Below are 18,384 nucleotides of genomic sequence, written 5' to 3' on the forward strand. Positions count from 1 at the left end.
TTATTGATTTTACAAAAAAAATTTAAACAATACAAACAAATAAAAAGACATACAAACATGTACAATTTCATAACCTTTTTTTCATATCCCTCACTTCTCGGACTCCCCCAAACCTCCCCTTCCTACATCCCAATTTCCAAAATTATTTCAGCAAATTCTAAATAATTTTATCAAATATATTTTTTCTTATTCTTTTCTTCAACTTAATCTTATGTCGCTGTAATCTCCTTTTCTTTCTCAAAACCTCGACATTTTAGCATTCATCAATTTTATAATAGTTCTTAAGATAAATTTTAAATTTCTTCCAATCTTCTTCCGCCGTCTCTTTCCCCTGCTCACAGATTCTGCCAGTCATCTCAGCCAGTGTCATATAGTCCATATTTGTCTTGGCCAACATTTGAAGCAAAGGGACTGAAAGAAGACAGACCCACCTGTTGTGACCTTCCAGTCCCCAGAGTGCAGCAGCTGATCCTATCTTTCCTTTTCTTCCCTGCAGATCTACCAGTATATCCAGAGCCGATTTTACCGCTCACCTGAAGTGCTACTGGGCATGCCTTATGACCTGGCAATTGACATGTGGTCCTTAGGTTGCATCCTGGTGGAGATGCACACAGGAGAGCCCCTCTTCAGTGGCGCCAATGAGGTAGGTGGAAAGAGGACGAGCCAGGGGAGGGGAGGGGAGATTAGCCCCTGGCTATTATGCTCCAAAGGACTTGGTGTAGCAGCTAGCTTTTAGCAAGGGCAGCTGTTGAACGTGCTGGGCAGAACCACCTAATCGAGACAAAGAATGCAGCAGCAACTTGGCTTGGCTGGCAGGAGGAGTTGAAGTGTGTGGAGCTGCATGAATAGGTCCTTGGTTCAAGGAGACAAATGAATGGATTTAGAAGGCCCTCAAAGAAACAAGGAGTGAGTTTGGAAAGCCAGGAAGAGCCATGTGGGGCTGGGAACTATCACCTTGTGTTCCTGATTCTGTGCCTTTCCCTTGCAGGCCGATCAGATGAGCCGGATTGTGGAGGTGTTGGGGCTGCCACCCCCTCACATGTTGGAGCAGGCTCCCAAAGCTCGGAAGTACTTTGAAAAGCTGCCTGAGGGGGGCTGGGTCCTCCGGCGGGGCAAAGATGGCAGGAAGGTAATGCTTAGCACAGCTGTCCTATCTTCAGCCCTTTCCTCCTCTGCATTCCCTTTAAAATGAGCCTGAGACAACAGATGTTTTTAAGATTATCTGCACAGCACAAGATTTTGAATTGTCAGTTTTGCTATTCACATTTTGTGTTTTAGCAGGGGGTGGGGGTGGGACCTGTTGTGGTGTGCCACAAAATGTTTCCAATGACATTTGAACTGTATATTGTTCTGGGACTTTGGTTTTGTATCCCTCATTTTCGGTTACTTCTATGGCAAGGAGGTAGAAAATAATTTGTATTGACTAATCAACCTAAAGGCACAGACTCTGCCCTCAGACTTCCAGGCTAAGAGACTAGAAACCTCAAGGGAAGAGGGGGAATGATTTTGAGAATGCAGGTGGGAAGACATGAGTTTTTAATACGCCTTGGAACAAGCAGATGAGTTCTCTGTGAGGGCAGAAGCAGGCTCCCCCACAGTTGTTGCCCTTGTTTTCATGGGTGATTTTAAATAGATGGCGCAGGTATCTTGCAAGTGTGTTAAGATAACTATCCTTTAACATGAATGGTGCATGTGACAGAAATGCATGGCACTCCTGGGCAGGAACAAGAAGCCCTGTGGTCCTTGCTTTTTGCAGAGAGTTAAGTCAACTCTTTTCTCCAAATCTTTAGTAAATATTGACAGTGATTTTTCTCTAATTAAACACGTCAACTTCACAATCCACAAGGACATCGTTTCTGATGGAGTTCCTTAGGTTTAGAAATATAAAATAGCCTTGTCCTGTGTTGTGATAAAATGAATTCTTTTCTACTTTCCAAATACAAACTTGGCATGACTGATAATGTTTCTGGCTTTACTGAGTACAGTAGCACAACACCCCACCTGACTGATACAGACCATTCTCTATCTTGCTGTAAGTAAAGTCTGCCTAACTATACCGTTCCTTGGTGTCTTTCAGGACTACAAGGTTCCAGGGACACGGCGGCTGCACGAAGTGCTGGGGGTGGAGAGTGGAGGCCCAGGCGGGCGCCGTGCAGGGGAGCAGGGCCATTCGCCTTCGGACTACCTGAAGTTCAAGGATTTGGTGCTGCGCATGCTGGACTATGAACCCCGTAGCCGCATCACCCCCTTCTACGCCCTGCAGCACAACTTCTTCAAGAAAACAGCCGACGAGGGCACCAACACAAGCGCCAGCACCTCACCCAGCCTGGGCACGGAGCACAGCCACTCCACCAGCACCACCAGTTCTGTGTCTAGTTCTGGTACGTCCATCTCTCCCTCCGCCTCCTTTCCGCTGCCAGCTCCATCCTCAGTCATCTCCATTGCGTGATCTGATACTCTTCCACCTCCCCCCATAGGAGGGTGTCGGTCTAGCTGTTCCTAGCATCTCCTGCTCTGTGCCCAAATGTTACCTTGGCCCCTGTTCTGCTCCTCTGACGCTGTGTACGTTTTTCCTCTCCTATCAGGCGGCTCCAGTGGTTCTTCCAACGACAACCGCGGTTACCGTTACAGCAATCGTTACTACGGCAGCATGGGCACCGTGCATGCAGACTGCGAGATGCAGAGTCCTCAAGTACGTTGCCTGTCAGGCTCTGGCCTGTTTTGGCTCCCCGTGCCCTTTCTGTCGCCCCAGCCCTTAACATGTTCAACCCCTCCATTTCCATCTTTAACTGACCGTTTCCCTCTTTTTTTATTGTTGTGGTTGCAGGCGCCCCCTCAGCAGCAGATGCGTCTCTGGGCCAGTGGCGACAACGAGAGTATTCCTCACATCTTACCTCACAAGCCCACGCCCAGCCAGGCCATGCCATGTTTCCCCCCGAGCGGGCACCCTCCGTACCAGCGCCCTCCACTCCCACTCTCCCCCCCGCTTCCCGAGGCCATGGAGGTTTCTCTGGGCCCTCGCCATCTGGACTGCAACCCCCCCGGGCTGGGCTCTTCCTCCTTGCACTTGGGCACCTCGGCCTTCCGGACTAGGACTGCTGGCGGCTCGCGCCCTGAGGGACTTGGCCTCAACTATCCTCTCCGCGGGCGTGGGCACCGAGACACTGACGAGACTGCACTGATGGGTGTCTGCGTGCCCCAGGGCACGGCTGCCAGCTCCTGATGATGGACTGGCCCGGCAGGCTAGGAGCCAGTGCCCAGCGAGAGCACTCCCTTGTTGCACCAGAGCCTGGACGGGCCAGGACTGACTGTAGGGCAGGGAACCAGTGCCCAGAGAGCACTTCTCCATAGGTGAGAGTCTGAGTGGGCCAGGACTTGCGGTGGGATGGGTCAGGTTGCCTGGCTGTGGCCAGTCTAGAGACCAGGTCCTGTTGCTACCTAGGACCTTGCTGCAACTGGTAAGCATTGTTGGGGGGGAGGGGAGGGGGGAGGGGGGAATAGGACAGGGGGAAGCATGTGGAGCCAGCATCCTACCGCCCTTGCAGCCTGGATGCCGCCTTCCCCCTTTCGGTCAGTGCTTTCTCTGACTTGTGTGGTCTTTCCTGGCCACAGCCCCTCTTGAATCATTCAGCGGCATGTGGCCTGCCAGCCATTCCCTTCCTTGGTGCAAGAGATTTCAACATTCTGTGCTTGGATGGACAGTCAGACTTCTGTGCACTGCGTGGACTGATGGGCTTGGTGGCCTATGTGGTCCCATGGGAATTGCTGCTAAAAAATTTTTCCCCTGCTTGGAAATAAAGGGTTGCCCCAACCAGCGAATGTTTATGCTGACTCGTGTGCAGCCATCTTGGACCTGCCTCTTGTTGTGTGTACATGATGGAAAGTGGGGGGGGGGGGGAGTGCTTAGATCTTTGCTCTGGCATCATTGAAGTATACTAGTGCAGGGCACAATTAGGAAGGTGGCAAAGGAGGGAGAGGGGTGCTGAGCTGGGTTGTGAACTTGTACCTCTGCCTTACTTGAGCTCATGCACCTGCACAGGATTCGGTCGTCTGAGCTCAGGCTATTTCCTTAAGATTCTTTTCTTCTTTTTCGCGAGTAGGAAATGTGGAAGCTTAGCAAAGAAAGAGGGATGCAACCAATATTATTTTTCCTAATAACAGGGAGTTGGCCCTTAACACACCCACACCATAAAACGCTGCTGTAGTATAAATAGCAAGTGTGCTGTTAGATTGGCAATCAATTGAAGCAACAAGGCCAGAGGTGACCCAAGGAGCCTGTTTCCCTATTCCAGTGGCTTCTTGTTGCTCACTAGGCACTTAGTTCTGCTGTGCTGCACAGCCAGGCAGATCAGGGCTTATACCTGACCAGACTTGGAGGTGCTTGAGTTAGCACTGTCCTTTTCCAGTTTTGGCAGGCTGCTGTCCCTTTCAGCTGGATGAGATTCGGCTGGGCCTTACACATGAAGGGAGCATCTCAGAAAAAGAGCATTTCAGTCACAGAGCATTTCATTGTAATTACCATACAGTCAACACAAGGGCAAGCGTGATCTTGCTGCTTTGGGCTTTTGAACAAGATGTTAGTTTTGTCCATTGTTCTCTGAAAGCAGGACACATGGTTCCAGACTCAGCTGCTACTGGCAAAATGTGATGCTTCAATGGAAGTGCAGAGTGGTTGGATGTTGCCTGTGTCAGTTTTTTAGACCAAGAATTTGTTCCAGGGATATGTGCTATGTCCTCAGCAGTCCTAGTACACTCAGGCCCATGTCTACAGTATCATGGCATTAGATATTGGGATTCAGCATCCTAAAAATCTCAGCCTTTTGATATGTTTCTTGGTTGTAAAGATGGGTTTGAAAGGCGTGGGGGCAATTCCAACTTCTGAAACCAGAAGATGACTTGGATAGGCCTTCCGATGGCCTGGTGTTCAAATTCTCTGTTGCACTCCATGCCCTCTTCCTTCTGCCCCAAGAAGCAGTTGTTTGGAACACAGCATGTTTGCGTAATTTATGCAGATTATGCAGTGCAGGCTTTTTTGTTATTTAGAACAAAATGTGCACAGTTTTGCGCCCAATGCTACCAACTGAAAGAAAGGAGGCCGGTTGAGAGGCTTGGGCCCAGCTAGGCTAGGCAGCGTGGGCTGTAGAAGAGCTAATGAAGAAAGATGGCTGCGCACATGAGCAAACTCCACTGCAGATGGGAAATCAAATTAGACATTTGGTGGTGCTTGCGGAAAGAAGAACTTGCTGCTTGAACACAAAATAACCTCAACCAAGGCCATCCAATAGCTCGTAAGTACCACAAAGTTGAAGTTCTGCAGGTTTTGGGTGCTGGTCCTAGCCTTTATTCTGAATAGAATAAATGAGTCTGTTACACTTGAACAAACAAGCTCTTGCAGACAGTTGTTCAACTTGGGAATGTATTCCATTAATTATCTGCTCCCACTTAAATGATAAATGCTTAAAAGTCATCATCAGAGGGTTCTGTATTCTTAGCTCCCTGCCAGACCAGCTGCCTCTTTACCCCTACCCCACCTGCACTACCCACTGCCACTCATGCCTTTTAAGAGTGAATTCACAGTTAAAATGAAGGCAGATAGCTGTATCACCTGAAACTTGCCTCCTTTATGAAATACATGCCCAAACTGGGAAGAATAACTGAGCCTACTAAAAAGAGCAGTGGCTGTTGTTCTTTCTGCTGTCACACCTGGGTTCTGTACTTCCAAGGAGCCTTGCTTGGGAAAGGTTTCAAGCTAGGCTAGAGTTCTGGTAGAAGTGCACATCAAGGTCATGCTCTTATGTTGTTCAGTTCTCTACTGACTTGTCACATTTCCTCAAAGGTAGGCATAGGGAACCCATGGCCCTCGGTGTGATGTTGGGACTCCTAGCTCCACCAATGGTCAAGGGTGAAAGGCAGTATAAATTGCAACATCTGGAGGGTCACAGGTTCCCCATCCCTGCTGTCTACAGCAGTGGTGAGGAACCTTTTTGGGGCAGTAGGCCAATCTTTACTTTCCTCTTACGGGGACAGGACTACCGACCTGTCAACCACCTGGTGTCTTATTGACATCTGATGATTGTCATGCCCACCTGCCAAAGTTGGCCTGCTTTGTGCAGTTTCCAGTGGGAATCAGCTGGTACACCTAAGCAGTATTGAACTCCCTGTGCATCAGCTAATGCACAAGTGTATGTGATTCGGTGTGTTTTCTGCTACCAATGTCTCTATTTAGCCTCACACCTGATGTCATGTATGGCGGCAGGTGAGCAAAACAGTCTTGTGGGCTGACTAAGAAGGCCTGATGGACCAGAGTTTCCCCACACCTGGGCTAGAGTATATTCTCTGGCATAAATTACCAGATTACCACCTGCTTTTATTCTTTTCTTTTTCTCTCTCTTCCACAGTAAACTCCACTCTGGGCACAGTTCTTTCTGTTTTTAAAAATGCTTGATTTGAGACTAAAAGCTCCTGTTAAATCTTATAGCCTGTTAAGTCTTGTATGCAGGTTGTAATTGTGCACATGCAAAAGAGAAGACAAAAAAACTCTAGTATTCAGTTTAACATCAATCATTTTTAGAATCCCAGTTTTTTCCTTCTCCAAAAGGAGGTCTCTAGCTTGTGTGACTGCAAAAATGATCAAGCCCAAGTTTAATTTAAATTAACAGACTAACGGCAGTTTTGATTCCCATGTCCCATTGGCTATAATGGGGAATTAGGGTTTTTAAGGATTGGGGCCTTAAAAGAACAGGGTAGGGTAGTGTTTTTAGAACTTCTGTCTCTGTCTTTAGTGGGGCTTGGGGATACTGGACAAAGGTTCACAAATATGGTCATGGCATCACCCACAAATTTAATTCTGGCAGGCAACATGGAAAGCCTTCATTGTATGTCACCACTATTATTTTTTAAAACGGAACTCACAATAAATTGAGGCAGAGCAATCTTTTCAAAATGGCAGGAGGGCTAGGTCTCAGATGAGGCCACAGTTCAGTTGGTAACAAACTGCACAGCTAAAATTCATGGATCCCTTCCTCAGCCTTTTGTACCTCTTTGTAAATTAAGAAATTATTGGAAATGATCAAATGCATAACATTTATACAGGAGAGAATAAGGGGTAGTATCGAGGTACACAACTCTACCTCGGTACTATCCCTTTGTTTTTAATTAATGTGATGGGCATTTTAGAGTGTATGTGTTTGATTTGAGCTACTATTCTGATCTCTATTAGTTTGTTTTCATTTAGGACTTCTGGGCTTTTCCAGTCATATACAATGTGAAATAGAATGCCACATGTCAGACTCTGCTCTCATTTCATCAGAGTTGCTCACAAATATTAAACAGATTGGGGGTGGGGCGGGGAATGATGTGATAGTTTAGTTACACTCACATTATTCAGTGGAGAGTCCAAAATTGTATCGCCTCACCCTGCGCCCAAATTGTCCTAACAAGTAGTTTCCTGCACATACCCTGGCCCAGCTTTTAGGCTGTATGTAGCAGCCTCCCTCAAAGGAAAATAGGGTAATAAGACCTGTCACTTCAAATACCCATTACCCCTGAAATGCATTCACCTGTTTCCTTTAGACAAATTATGCAAACAAAGCTATTGTTTTCATGTCCTGCTTGGGCGGGTGGGAGCAGAATGCTGGACTATTCATGTAGCATGGGGTTCATACTACTCATTCAGCATGCAGCTTTATTCCTTCATATTTATATCCCACACTCTAGGAAGGCAGAATGAATCTGGTTGATGATAATAATTTTAAAAATCTCTGCAGTCATGACAACCTCCCCCAGTCCGCAATGTGGGTAGCATAACAGCAAAGCTATGGGAGAGATGTCCAAGCTTAGTTCAAGTAATGGAACCATACGAATCAGCAGACATGTTGAAGGAGCTTGGCCAAGAAGGCTATTCTATAAACGTCTGTTCCACAATGTCGGGGAACCTGTAGCCCTCCAGATGCTGTAGGACACCAGCTCTTTGCAGTCTCAGCATCCATGGTCAATGGGAGTTGTGTCCAACATCAGTTGGTGGGCCCACCGCTTCCCCATCTCTGTCGTACAGCGGTTACATGTTAACCTGGCTTGCAGCAATAGTGAACCATTTCACTATTCGTGAGCAAGAGAACAGATGGCTTTCAAGAAGTGGAACAGGAAGGTGCACAGCACAGCTGCTGAAATTTGGGACACTTTTGTGTTACTCCTGTTCTACCAGCACATTGCCAAAGGTAGACAGTGGAAGCCTCAACTTACTCAGTCTCTCATTCAGAAACTAGCGTGTAGGCCCTGGGTATTGCCAGAAAACAGATTGAAACTGCCAGTCTAACACACATCTTTACAATGCAGATTTTTATTCAAATCAGTGATGTGTCCAAAATGTTTGGGGTATTGGAGCCCTTTGCTCATGGGAAAAGTGGGAGGCCTTGGGGCCAGTGGCAGATAAGATGTCTCTGGAAGGAAACAACCCTCCCACTGTATATAGGACACGGCCTCGGAGCCTGGGTTGCATATAACCATCCCATGGATTTATCAGATCTTTTAAAGTCATGTAATAAGCTAGTGGTCACCACATTTTGTGGCAGGAAATTCCACTAAGAAATAATATACAGTACTATAATTACTTTTCATCTGTCCTGAATCTTATGCCACATTCATCGGGTGATGAGTTACAGTACTGAAAAGGAGAAAAAACTTTTTAACCATTTTCTCCATACCCTACATAATTTTACAACCATCAAAAACAATCATTTCTTCCTTTTTTTCACCCGCAACCACTGTAGCCTTTCATTTAGAGATAATTTTAGTTGTCCTTGCCAGTACCACTTCCAGATGTACAGTATCATTTTTGAGATCGGACACCTAGAAACAGCGAACAATATTTGCAATACCTCAGAAAGCTACCTATTCTGAGCCACACAATGGGTCCATTATTATCCAGCATTATTTTAGCAGCAGCAACTAATGTCATTATGCCAAGGGCTTTTTACCACTGACAGTTTCCTTCTCATTCTCTTACCTAATAATCATTAGCAATGAATTATTTGTTTGTAGTTATATGCCAAGATTTTTAGTGAGCTTTCTTCCACAACCCCGAGATCATCTTTGTTAATCAGCACTAGCTAAAACCCCATCAGAGTATATCAAAAGTTAGGAGGTTTTGCCCCCATTATATTGAACCTCATTTGCGAATTTGGAGATTTTTTTTTTAACTTCCTAATCCATTTAGGGTTTGATAATCTTGAATAATTTAGTGTTTGGCCATCTCATTTATAAACAACTACAATATATTTTCTCTTTCTTCCTTTCATTGTGAAACTGTCCATTTATTCCTGCTCTCTTCTTTCTGTTGTTTAGTCAGTTACCGATCCATTAGAGGTCCTTCTATGCTGTGACTAACAGTTTATGCAGCAGCCTTTAGTGAGGTATTGCCCAAAAGTCCAAAGGCCCAAGATCCTCCAGGATCATCCCATCCACATTCCTGTTGACAGACTAAAATTAAAAGATGTGAGACAGAACTTTCTTTTGCAGAAGCCATGCTGATTCTTCTTCAAAAAGGTTTGTAACTTCTATATACTTGATAGAATTTTATTAAGCTTACTAGCTTTTTCATTTCCTGGGTTCACACCTGAACCACTCTCTCTATATATATGGTTACTTTCTAATCCTCTGGTACAGAAACTGATTTTTGGGATAAGTTGCATATCTGTTAGAAGATCAGCAGTTTTGCACTTGTTCCTTTAATAACTTTGAATGGATCTGATTCAGACCCAGCCATCTGATAATAAGCACTAGGGCTTCTATTTGTCACAGCCATTTGTCTCAATTATTCAGACTCCTCCTTCAAAAAGGCCGCTGAGGATCAGGTATCAGCCCAGCATCTTTCACAATGGATACAAATAATTCATTTAGTTTCTTTGCAATATCACTGTTCTCTTTTAGGGCACATTTTACTTCCTTTTCATATAAACGATTGATCCAGAGGTTCAAGCCAGATTTGCACATTTTATCACAACTCCTTCAGCTTATGCATTGGCATGGCTGATTCCACAGTTCTGAGGATTACTTAAGGTACCTTTGGAAAAAGCATGGCTGCAGCCATGTTCATTGCATTGCCTTGATTCCTTCAGATGTTGAAGGGATTTGGCTGAACTCTTTAAGAGTTTGGAGATAGCTGTGAAAGAACAACACCTGAGAAATTGCAAAGCAAAATTGTCACCACCTAGTCTAATCAATACAAACTACAGTGGTACCTCAGTTTTCGAACGTCTCCATTGACGAATGTTTCGGAACTTGAACGCCATAAACTGTAAATTCTTTGGTTTTCGAACACGCCACGGATGACGAACAGGAAATGCGGCTTCCACTGAGTGCAAGACCCTGTCAACTATTGAGTTTCGATTTTTGAATGTTTCAGAACTTGGAACCATCTTCCGGAACGGATTACGTTCGAAAACCGAGGTACCACTGTATAGTGAATGGTCAACTCATCTGTCTTCCAAGGCTGACAGTGAAGACATTTTCAAATCACAAGAGCTAAAAATAAGTTCCAATCCTAATTTCAGCTCTATTGCTATTGCTATTCATGGCTGTTACAAATCCCAGTGTCATAGAATCGGAATGATAACAGCAGCAGGTAGGACCTGCTCTGGAGAGACCAATACTGTTACAGAAGGGGTCATCTTGTATATACCAATTCAGTGAACCAGCTGAGCTCGCACAGCTGTAGAAGCAGAGATCCTTGAGATCTACTCATCCAAGAAAGGGGGTGGGGGTGGAAATCCAGCTACAATCCTTTCTGCAGCACAGGAAGAGGGTGAACAGAAGGGACCTCTTCAGAATAACTGCCTTTGCAAGAGCGAGAAACAAGCTAGCTTGGCATTTTATCACATCTCCTTAGACACTGCTGATAGTACGCCTATAAGCCCACCATGTCTTCCAGCACAACTCATTGCTTCCTGCCTGGGCCATCCCAGCGCTAGTGTGTTGACCTGCCAATCAGCTCTGGCCCTCATACAGCTCCTCTCTTGCCTTCCTGGCAAAGAGCACAACTGGCCCAGGAGAGATGGCTGCTAACAGCTTCCCTCTTAGGCTCTTGCTCCAGAAGAGAAACTGCTACTTGGCCACACGCTTTAAAATAAATTGCACTTTAATAAGAAAGACAAACCATGGCACAGCAGCTGCAGAGGTTCAGACTTGCAAAGGACAGTCCTGGTTTTCTGCTCAAGCTACCATGCCGCTCCTTCAACCAAGGTATGAAAGGCACCCCACAAACGGAGTCCTGTAAAGTCAGACTGCATCCAGCCCTCAAGAGAGAAACGCTCCAGGGGAGGGGGAGGAAGTCTTTGTGTGGAGTCCCCATCCAGTCCCTGGTAATGCAATACCCCTAGCACCTTGCTAGACACGACAGTCAGCACATGATGACCACAATGCTCAGGGCTGTCCATCTCCCTGTGGATTCTTTGGTTTCCTTGGTCCCAGAGAAGTGGCAGGGTGGGGCTCCTGTCCCCAGGCCACTCTGTGGCTAGTGCATCACATGGAATGGCGCATTCCCTTCTCAGTGCCAATGAAGACAGTGATATTTGTGTAGAGGGGATGGAGTTTCTTGGAGAGCAGCTGGTACTCCAGTGTGTTCATGCCATCCTGCTTCCATGTTCTCCTCGTCTTGGCCAGCAAGTTAAATCTGTAAGGAAAATTCACAGAGTCAAGCGCGAGAACTCGAGCCCTTCTCCTACCACCTCCCCGCCCAAAGTGCAGCTCCTTGGATTTGCAGGTTAGGAGAAGCTTACATATTCTTTTTACACAGATTTCCAGTAATGAAATGGTATGGTGTGGTCAATGTTTTGTAACAAGGCGAGGAGGACAGTGTCATGTTTGTCAATAACGGGGAAAACAGTTGCAAATACCCATGCCTATACCTGCCGAAAAAATACAAACCACTCACAATGATGAAGTGGGTGCTCTGAAGAAACTTCACAGCTTAAGATCAGGAGCAGCTATACGTGGCAGGTGGGGAGGAGAAAAGGAAGGAAGGAGAATGCTTGAAAAAGCAGGGACTGGAGGATAATAGATGGCAGACGGACCAAGTTGAAAAAACACACCAAGCAGGAAATAGGAAAGCGGCGAGACTACACATACAGCCTACAAGCAGGAGTGGATGTGTATAACTAGCAAGCAAGGAAGGTTTGAGGACTGAGCCAAAGCTCCAACGGTGCATAAGGTTTTTACGTTTTGAGTCCAACATGCAATTTCTACCAATTGTACAGTTTCCACTCTCCCTCTATCCTTGTGATATGGCAACTCAGAGTAGGCAGTGAGGACCAACAGCCCTGGTTGGTAATGGTGGGGGCCTGGGTTTTACAAATGGATTGGAAACAACTATCCAGTTCTCTTTTACTACAAAATTTCCAGTCCAGGTTATTTTGCACCACCACAACAGAGTGTTGGCAAGCTCTGCCACACCAGAAATAGCATTAAGGGAAAATCACAGCACAAAAACAAAAACATCTGTCTGGGCTCTTGGTTCTTTAGAATCTCCACATCCCAGGACTTCTCACCAGTTCTCTGTTTACCCTTGTGTGATGTCTTCAGGCCAGCCATAATGGCAACCTTCCTTTCTCTCACAGAAACTGGACTGCAAACCGTTAAAACAACTGAACATTCCATGCTCCCACTCCAGCTTGGCCACTGCTGGAGGCTTCACTCCCTCAAGCACAAAATATCTAAATATGACTATGCTCTGGGAGTTGCTCATCCATCATATTATCTGCGGTGGACATTCACCCTGGCCCAGAGGATTTGGCAGGGTGCATTAAGGAGGATGCAGAGTAGCTACATACAATTACACTTAACCACCTAGTCAAAATAAAAAAATCCTTCCAGTAGCACCTTTAAGACCAACTAAGTTAGTTCTTGGTATGAGCTTTCGTGTGCAAGCACACTTCTTCAGATACACTGAAACAGAAGTTGCCAGATCCTTCTATATAGTGAGAAGGTGGGGAGGGGTATTACTCAGAAGGGTGGTGGGAATGGGAGATAGCTGAGATGAGCCTGCTGACGACTCTTAACGACTGTAATAGGTCTTACAGGAAAAGGCAAGGGGTGAGAAGGTGAGAAATGGCTTAGTCATGTATAATGGGATAAGAATCCAATGTCTTTGTTCAAACCAGGTGTCTCCATGGTTTTAAGTTTGGTAATGAGTTGCAATTCAGCAGCTTCTCTTTCCAGTCTATTTCTGAAATTCCTTTGTAGTAAAACAGCTACTTTGAGATCTTGTATAGAATGTCCTGGGAGATTGAAGTGTTCTCCTACTGGTTTCTCTGTTTTGTGATTCTTGATGTCAGATTTATGTCCATTTATTCTTTGGCGTAAGGTTTGGCCTGTTTGTCCAATATAGAGAGCTGAAGGACACTGTTGGCATTTGATGCCATACACAATGTTAGATGATGAGCAATTGAATAGTCCCGAGATGGTATGTGTGATGTTGTTGGGGCCAGTAATGGTGTTGTCCGGGTGTATGTGGCAGCAAAGTTGGCATCTGGGTTTATTGCAGGCTCTGGTGCCAGTGTCCGTGTTAAGTCTGGTTGTAGTATTATTGTGGGTTAGGAGTTGTTTAAGATTGGGTGGCTGTCTGTAGGCAATGAAAGGTCTTCCTCCCAGAGCTTGAGAAAGAGAACTGTCATTGTCCAGGAGAGGTTGTAGATCTCTGATGATGCGTTGTACTGTTTTAACTTGGGAGCTGTATGTGATGACTAGAGGTGTTCTGTTATTTTCTTTTTTGGGTCTGTCCTGCAGCAAGTTCTCTCTGGGTATAAGTCTGGCTCTGTTGATCTGTTGTCTAACTTCATCTGCTGGGTATTTTAGTTCTGAAAAGGTTTGCTGTAGATCTCTTAGGTGGGAGTCTCTGTCTGTAGAATTGGAACAGATGCGGCTGTAACGTAGTGCCTGGCTATATACAATGGACTGTTTGGTATGTTTGGGATGGTAGCTAGAGGCATGTAGATATGTTTGTCGGTCAGTTGGTTTACGGTATAAGGTGGTGTCTATGCGCTTACATATCTAAGCGACAAACATATCTACATGCCTCTAGCTACCATCCCAAACATACCAAACAGTCCATTGTATATAGCCAGGCACTACGTTACAGCCGCATCTGTTCCAATTCTACAGACAGAGACTCCCACCTAAGAGATCTACAGCAAACCTTTTCAGAACTAAAATACCCAGCAGATGAAGTTAGACAACAGATCAACAGAGCCAGACTTATACCCAGAGAGAACTTGCTGCAGGACAGACCCAAAAAAGAAAATAACAGAACACCTCTAGTCATCACATACAGCTCCCAAGTTAAAACAGTACAACGCATCATCAGAGATCTACAACCTCTCCTGGACAATGACAGTTCTCTTTCTCAAGCTCTGGGAGGAAGACCTTTCATTGCCTACAGACAGCCACCCAATCTTAAACAACTCCTAACCCACAATAATACTACAACCAGACTTAACACGGACACTGGCACCAGAGCCTGCAATAAACCCAGATGCCAACTTTGCTGCCACATACACCCGGACAACACCATTACTGGCCCCAACAACATCACACATACCATCTCGGGACTATTCAATTGCTCATCATCTAACATTGTGTATGGCATCAAATGCCAACAGTGTCCTTCAGCTCTCTATATTGGACAAACAGGCCAAACCTTACGCCAAAGAATAAATGGACATAAATCTGACATCAAGAATCACAAAACAGAGAAACCAGTAGGAGAACACTTCAATCTCCCAGGACATTCTATACAAGATCTCAAAGTAGCTGTTTTACTACAAAGGAATTTCAGAAATAGACTGGAAAGAGAAGCTGCTGAATTGCAACTCATTACCAAACTTAAAACCATGGAGACACCTGGTTTGAACAAAGACATTGGATTCTTATCCCATTATACATGACTAAGCCATTTCTCACCTTCTCACCCCTTGCCTTTTCCTGTAAGACCTATTACAGTCGTTAAGAGTCGTCAGCAGGCTCATCTCAGCTATCTCCCATTCCCACCACCCTTCTGAGTAATACCCCTCCCCACCTTCTCACTATATAGAAGGATCTGGCAACTTCTGTTTCAGTGTATCTGAAGAAGTGTGCTTGCACACGAAAGCTCATACCAAGAACTAACTTAGTTGGTCTTAAAGGTGCTACTGGAAGGATTTTTTTATTTTGACTATGGCAGACCAACACGGCTACCTATCTGTAACTTAACCACCTAGTTTACAAGACAGTAGTCCATTTGCAATTGTTCAGGCCACATTTCTGCCCCAAGTAGTCCCCTCCTCTACTCACCTCTTAGGGTTCTGCTCATTGCCCTTGTCGTGTCCATGCTTGATCATACGGTAGCGGCCGTACTGAGTAGATGGGCGAGAGATAACCATCCCACTCAGCGCTACCCTGCAGAGAAGGTGAATGAGAATGCAGCATTAGCAGGAGTGCACATGGGGTTTCAGCAGGGGCACAAGTGCTACAATTACACATCCAAGCAATGCAGTGCTTCAGTGCCTTCAAATCTGCACCATGCCACTCATGGCTCCTCTCCTTTGCCCCACCCCTGGGCAACAGCAAGAACAGAATAAAACAATCCTGGATTCCTACCCGAGCTTGCTCAATCCCTCCTTGCCAATATTTACTATGCTCTGACACAAACCCTAGGGCAATACATGGGGGAAAGTTTGAGAGCCAGGACTCCTAGGGTCCCATCCTCAGCCATGCCACCTTAAACCTTTGTGAATAGAGTTGCCTAATCCCCCTAAAGCTGCTGGGCTTTATGCTGAAGGGATGGAACTGGAGCCGCCTCCTTTTCTAGCACCAAGGACCATCTTTACCTGACTGCAATGTCGTCATCTTCACCGCCCCAGCCCCAATAGTTGTTGGGAAAGCCATTCATCTTCATGTATTGCTCTGGACTGAGGGCAGAAACGCCTCCAAAGTAGGACTTGTATGGAAGCCTGCAAGAATTTAAGAGACATTTATTTACATGTAGCCCACCTGCTACTACCATGCATATAGGAATCTCTAGAGGAAACACATAGGACCTCAGCTGGCACAGAGATATGGGCATCTAATATTACTATGCGAATATTACGTTCACAATCACAGGTTCTGCCCACAGGCTTACAGACCAATAGATATAACATGAAAGGAAAAAGGAATGTGGGAGGAAAAGGAAAAGCAATAAATTCATGGAATGGAATGACCTGAGGGAGAGTTCTGGAAGAGGAATCAAATGGCAGCTAATAGAGAGGACCTCGCTCTCTTCACTGCATGAAGCATGCATGTCATTTTAGGGTTTTTAAGGGCAGCAGTACACTGCATTTCAGGAGGACCATTTCTAGAGCAGGGTCCCGTCCACTGATCAAAATTAGACAGGTTCTAGGCGCATTTCGCGCCTGGGCACCAGGATGGCGCCTGACACCTCCAGCATCTGGAGGTGCATGACTGGGGATCATTGAATCTTGACTGCTTTCACACCCTAATACCATTATCCTATACAATTCTATCAGTTAATATTTTATCTGCATAGTCAGAATGAATGTCGGGAACCAAAATGCTTTTTCTGTGTAACCTGAGCAGGAGCGGTGAAAAACGTTATAGTTACGTAATTGTTGTCACTTGTCTTCACTTACCCCACCCCACTGCCCTGCTCACAGTTGTGAAGAATATTCTTAAGTTATGAACGGTCCATGTCACCATTAAGAAAAAGAGGTAGGAGTAAGCCAGTATTTATGTAGACTGTCCCTGGATAAAATGACTTGTCTTCTTTAAGTCCTCAAAGTTCTTAACCTAGCTCAAGGTTGTCATCTGAACAAGCCAGATGTTAAACTGATAATCACAGTCAACCCATCATTTGAAAAATAAGACTTCAGAGCCGTCTTGCCCCAAAATGGCAACTAGACATTCCATTTTGGTGACTGCACCCTTGGTTTAAGGAGCCATTTGGCACCTAGCTTATAGATCTGAGCTTCTAACACTGGTCTGCCTAGGCTTCCAGTTCTTTAGCACCAACCTTCCCCTACAGCTGAGCTGCTGTATGCAGAAAGCTTTTCTCTATCAACTCCCACCTGTAATGCAGCTGCACTCAAGAAGGCTGCCCTTCCGACAAGCTCAAAACAGCATCATTTGACTCTTCCCCTGCTTTATCCTCACATCAATCTTGCAAAGTAGACTGAGGGAGGATGACTGCTTCAAGGTCCCGTCAGTCAGCCTTATGGCTGAGTGAATATTTGAACCCAGGTTTCTCTGGTTCTAGTCTGACATTCTAACTCTTCCAGCACACTTCCCATTCCTCCCCATATCTGTATCTAGAAAACAGCCTGGAAACACACGAGAAAGCAGTTGTTTTCAGTGTGATTTTGTTTTCAGAAGGGAGACTGGGCATCTCTATTTTAAGAAGGAAAGGGTGTTGGGAGGGGTATAGAAGCATTCCTATGGAAACAGACCCAAATCCAAGAAGCTTACTTGTAGCCAAACTTGTCCATGGCAACAGCCACGTGCTTGGGGAAACGGTCGCAGGTGTACACATTGCGGTCATCTTCAGGGATGAGGTCCACATCATGGAAGAACATACAGTCCCAGTCCTCGTCTTTCATAGCTTCCTTGAAGCCCACATTCAAGAGTTTGGCCCGGTTAAAAGTGTAGTTCTCAGCCTGAGAAAGAGATGGGTGGCATTTACACCAGAGCGCTCTCTCTCTCTCGCGCGCCTCTCTCTCTCTCTCTCTCTCTCTCTCTCTCTCTCTCTCTCTCTGTAAAAACTAGCTCCCCTAAAGTGCTAAACTCTCACATCCAGGACAGTCACCACTAGGCGCTACATTAAAATAGTATCCTTCCTCCACGCTGACTTCTGGCATTCTCACATTTGACAGCTCCTCCAGAACCACCTACTCCATTTCTATCTTGGCTTGGGCATGCTCCAGGGGGGACTCATTCATCTACACCCGAGGTTCCTTACCTTATCTCTTCCCCCTCCAAGGAATTCGGTGAGCTCAAACCGCTGGGTGCTGGTTAGTCCCTGCCCGCTCCCCATACCCAGTCTCAGCTCCACCCCACCCCGTAGTACTCTTGCTAGGGTTCCTTTCCCTGTGCCTGACTCTTCCCCACCTCTCCAGAGATCAGACTCAGCACAGGAGAAATCATGATTCACTGCACTTTTTGGAAGGAACTACAGCTTTCCCTCTCTGCAGCAATCAGAGCGCAACCCACTGCCCCCTGCTGAGGCCTAGTGCTGAAAAAAGCTTTGCCTGCCCACCTGCCTTCACTGGGCACTCCTCCATTAACAATAAAGAGAGCTATTGCCTCTATTCCCTCCTAAGGAGAGAGAGAAGCCACACATTAATGCAGGGACAGGCAGCAGCC

General features: G+C 45.8%; 2 protein-coding genes across 8 annotated transcripts in view; one reads left to right on the top strand and one right to left on the bottom strand.

The window, feature by feature from the left end:
• DYRK1B (dual specificity tyrosine phosphorylation regulated kinase 1B) overlaps nucleotides 1-3,823 on the top strand; it is a 34,036-nt gene extending 30,213 nt beyond the window's left edge. For all 3 annotated transcript variants that reach the window (XM_081015415.1, XM_081015414.1, XM_081015413.1), the window contains exons 7-11: nucleotides 497-643; nucleotides 989-1,129; nucleotides 2,078-2,381; nucleotides 2,586-2,692; nucleotides 2,828-3,823. In XM_081015415.1, the coding sequence (XP_080871541.1) occupies nucleotides 497-643; nucleotides 989-1,129; nucleotides 2,078-2,381; nucleotides 2,586-2,692; nucleotides 2,828-3,223 (1,095 nt within the window). In that variant the 3' untranslated portion in view covers nucleotides 3,224-3,823. The remainder of the gene's footprint in view (nucleotides 1-496; nucleotides 644-988; nucleotides 1,130-2,077; nucleotides 2,382-2,585; nucleotides 2,693-2,827) is intronic.
• Nucleotides 3,824-11,116: 7,293 nt separating this feature from the next.
• LOC308482387 (beta-1,4-galactosyltransferase 3-like) overlaps nucleotides 11,117-18,384 on the bottom strand; it is a 39,606-nt gene continuing 32,338 nt past the window's right edge. For 4 of the 5 annotated variants that reach the window (XM_081015461.1, XM_081015460.1, XM_081015462.1 and 1 more), the window contains 4 exons: nucleotides 17,491-17,678; nucleotides 15,858-15,980; nucleotides 15,322-15,426; nucleotides 11,117-11,668 (listed from right to left, as the gene is read on the bottom strand). In XM_081015461.1, coding sequence (XP_080871587.1) covers nucleotides 11,518-11,668; nucleotides 15,322-15,426; nucleotides 15,858-15,980; nucleotides 17,491-17,678 — 567 coding nt within the window. In that variant the 3' untranslated portion in view covers nucleotides 11,117-11,517. Of the gene's footprint in view, nucleotides 11,669-11,708; nucleotides 12,841-15,244; nucleotides 15,427-15,857; nucleotides 15,981-17,490; nucleotides 17,679-18,384 lie in introns of those variants that run through there. The other variant, XR_013989248.1, reaches the window with a different exon arrangement.

Source organism: Podarcis pityusensis (assembly GCF_964106645.2).
Source record: "Podarcis pityusensis genome assembly, chromosome: 8".
NCBI classification, from domain to species: domain Eukaryota; kingdom Metazoa; phylum Chordata; class Lepidosauria; order Squamata; family Lacertidae; genus Podarcis; species Podarcis pityusensis.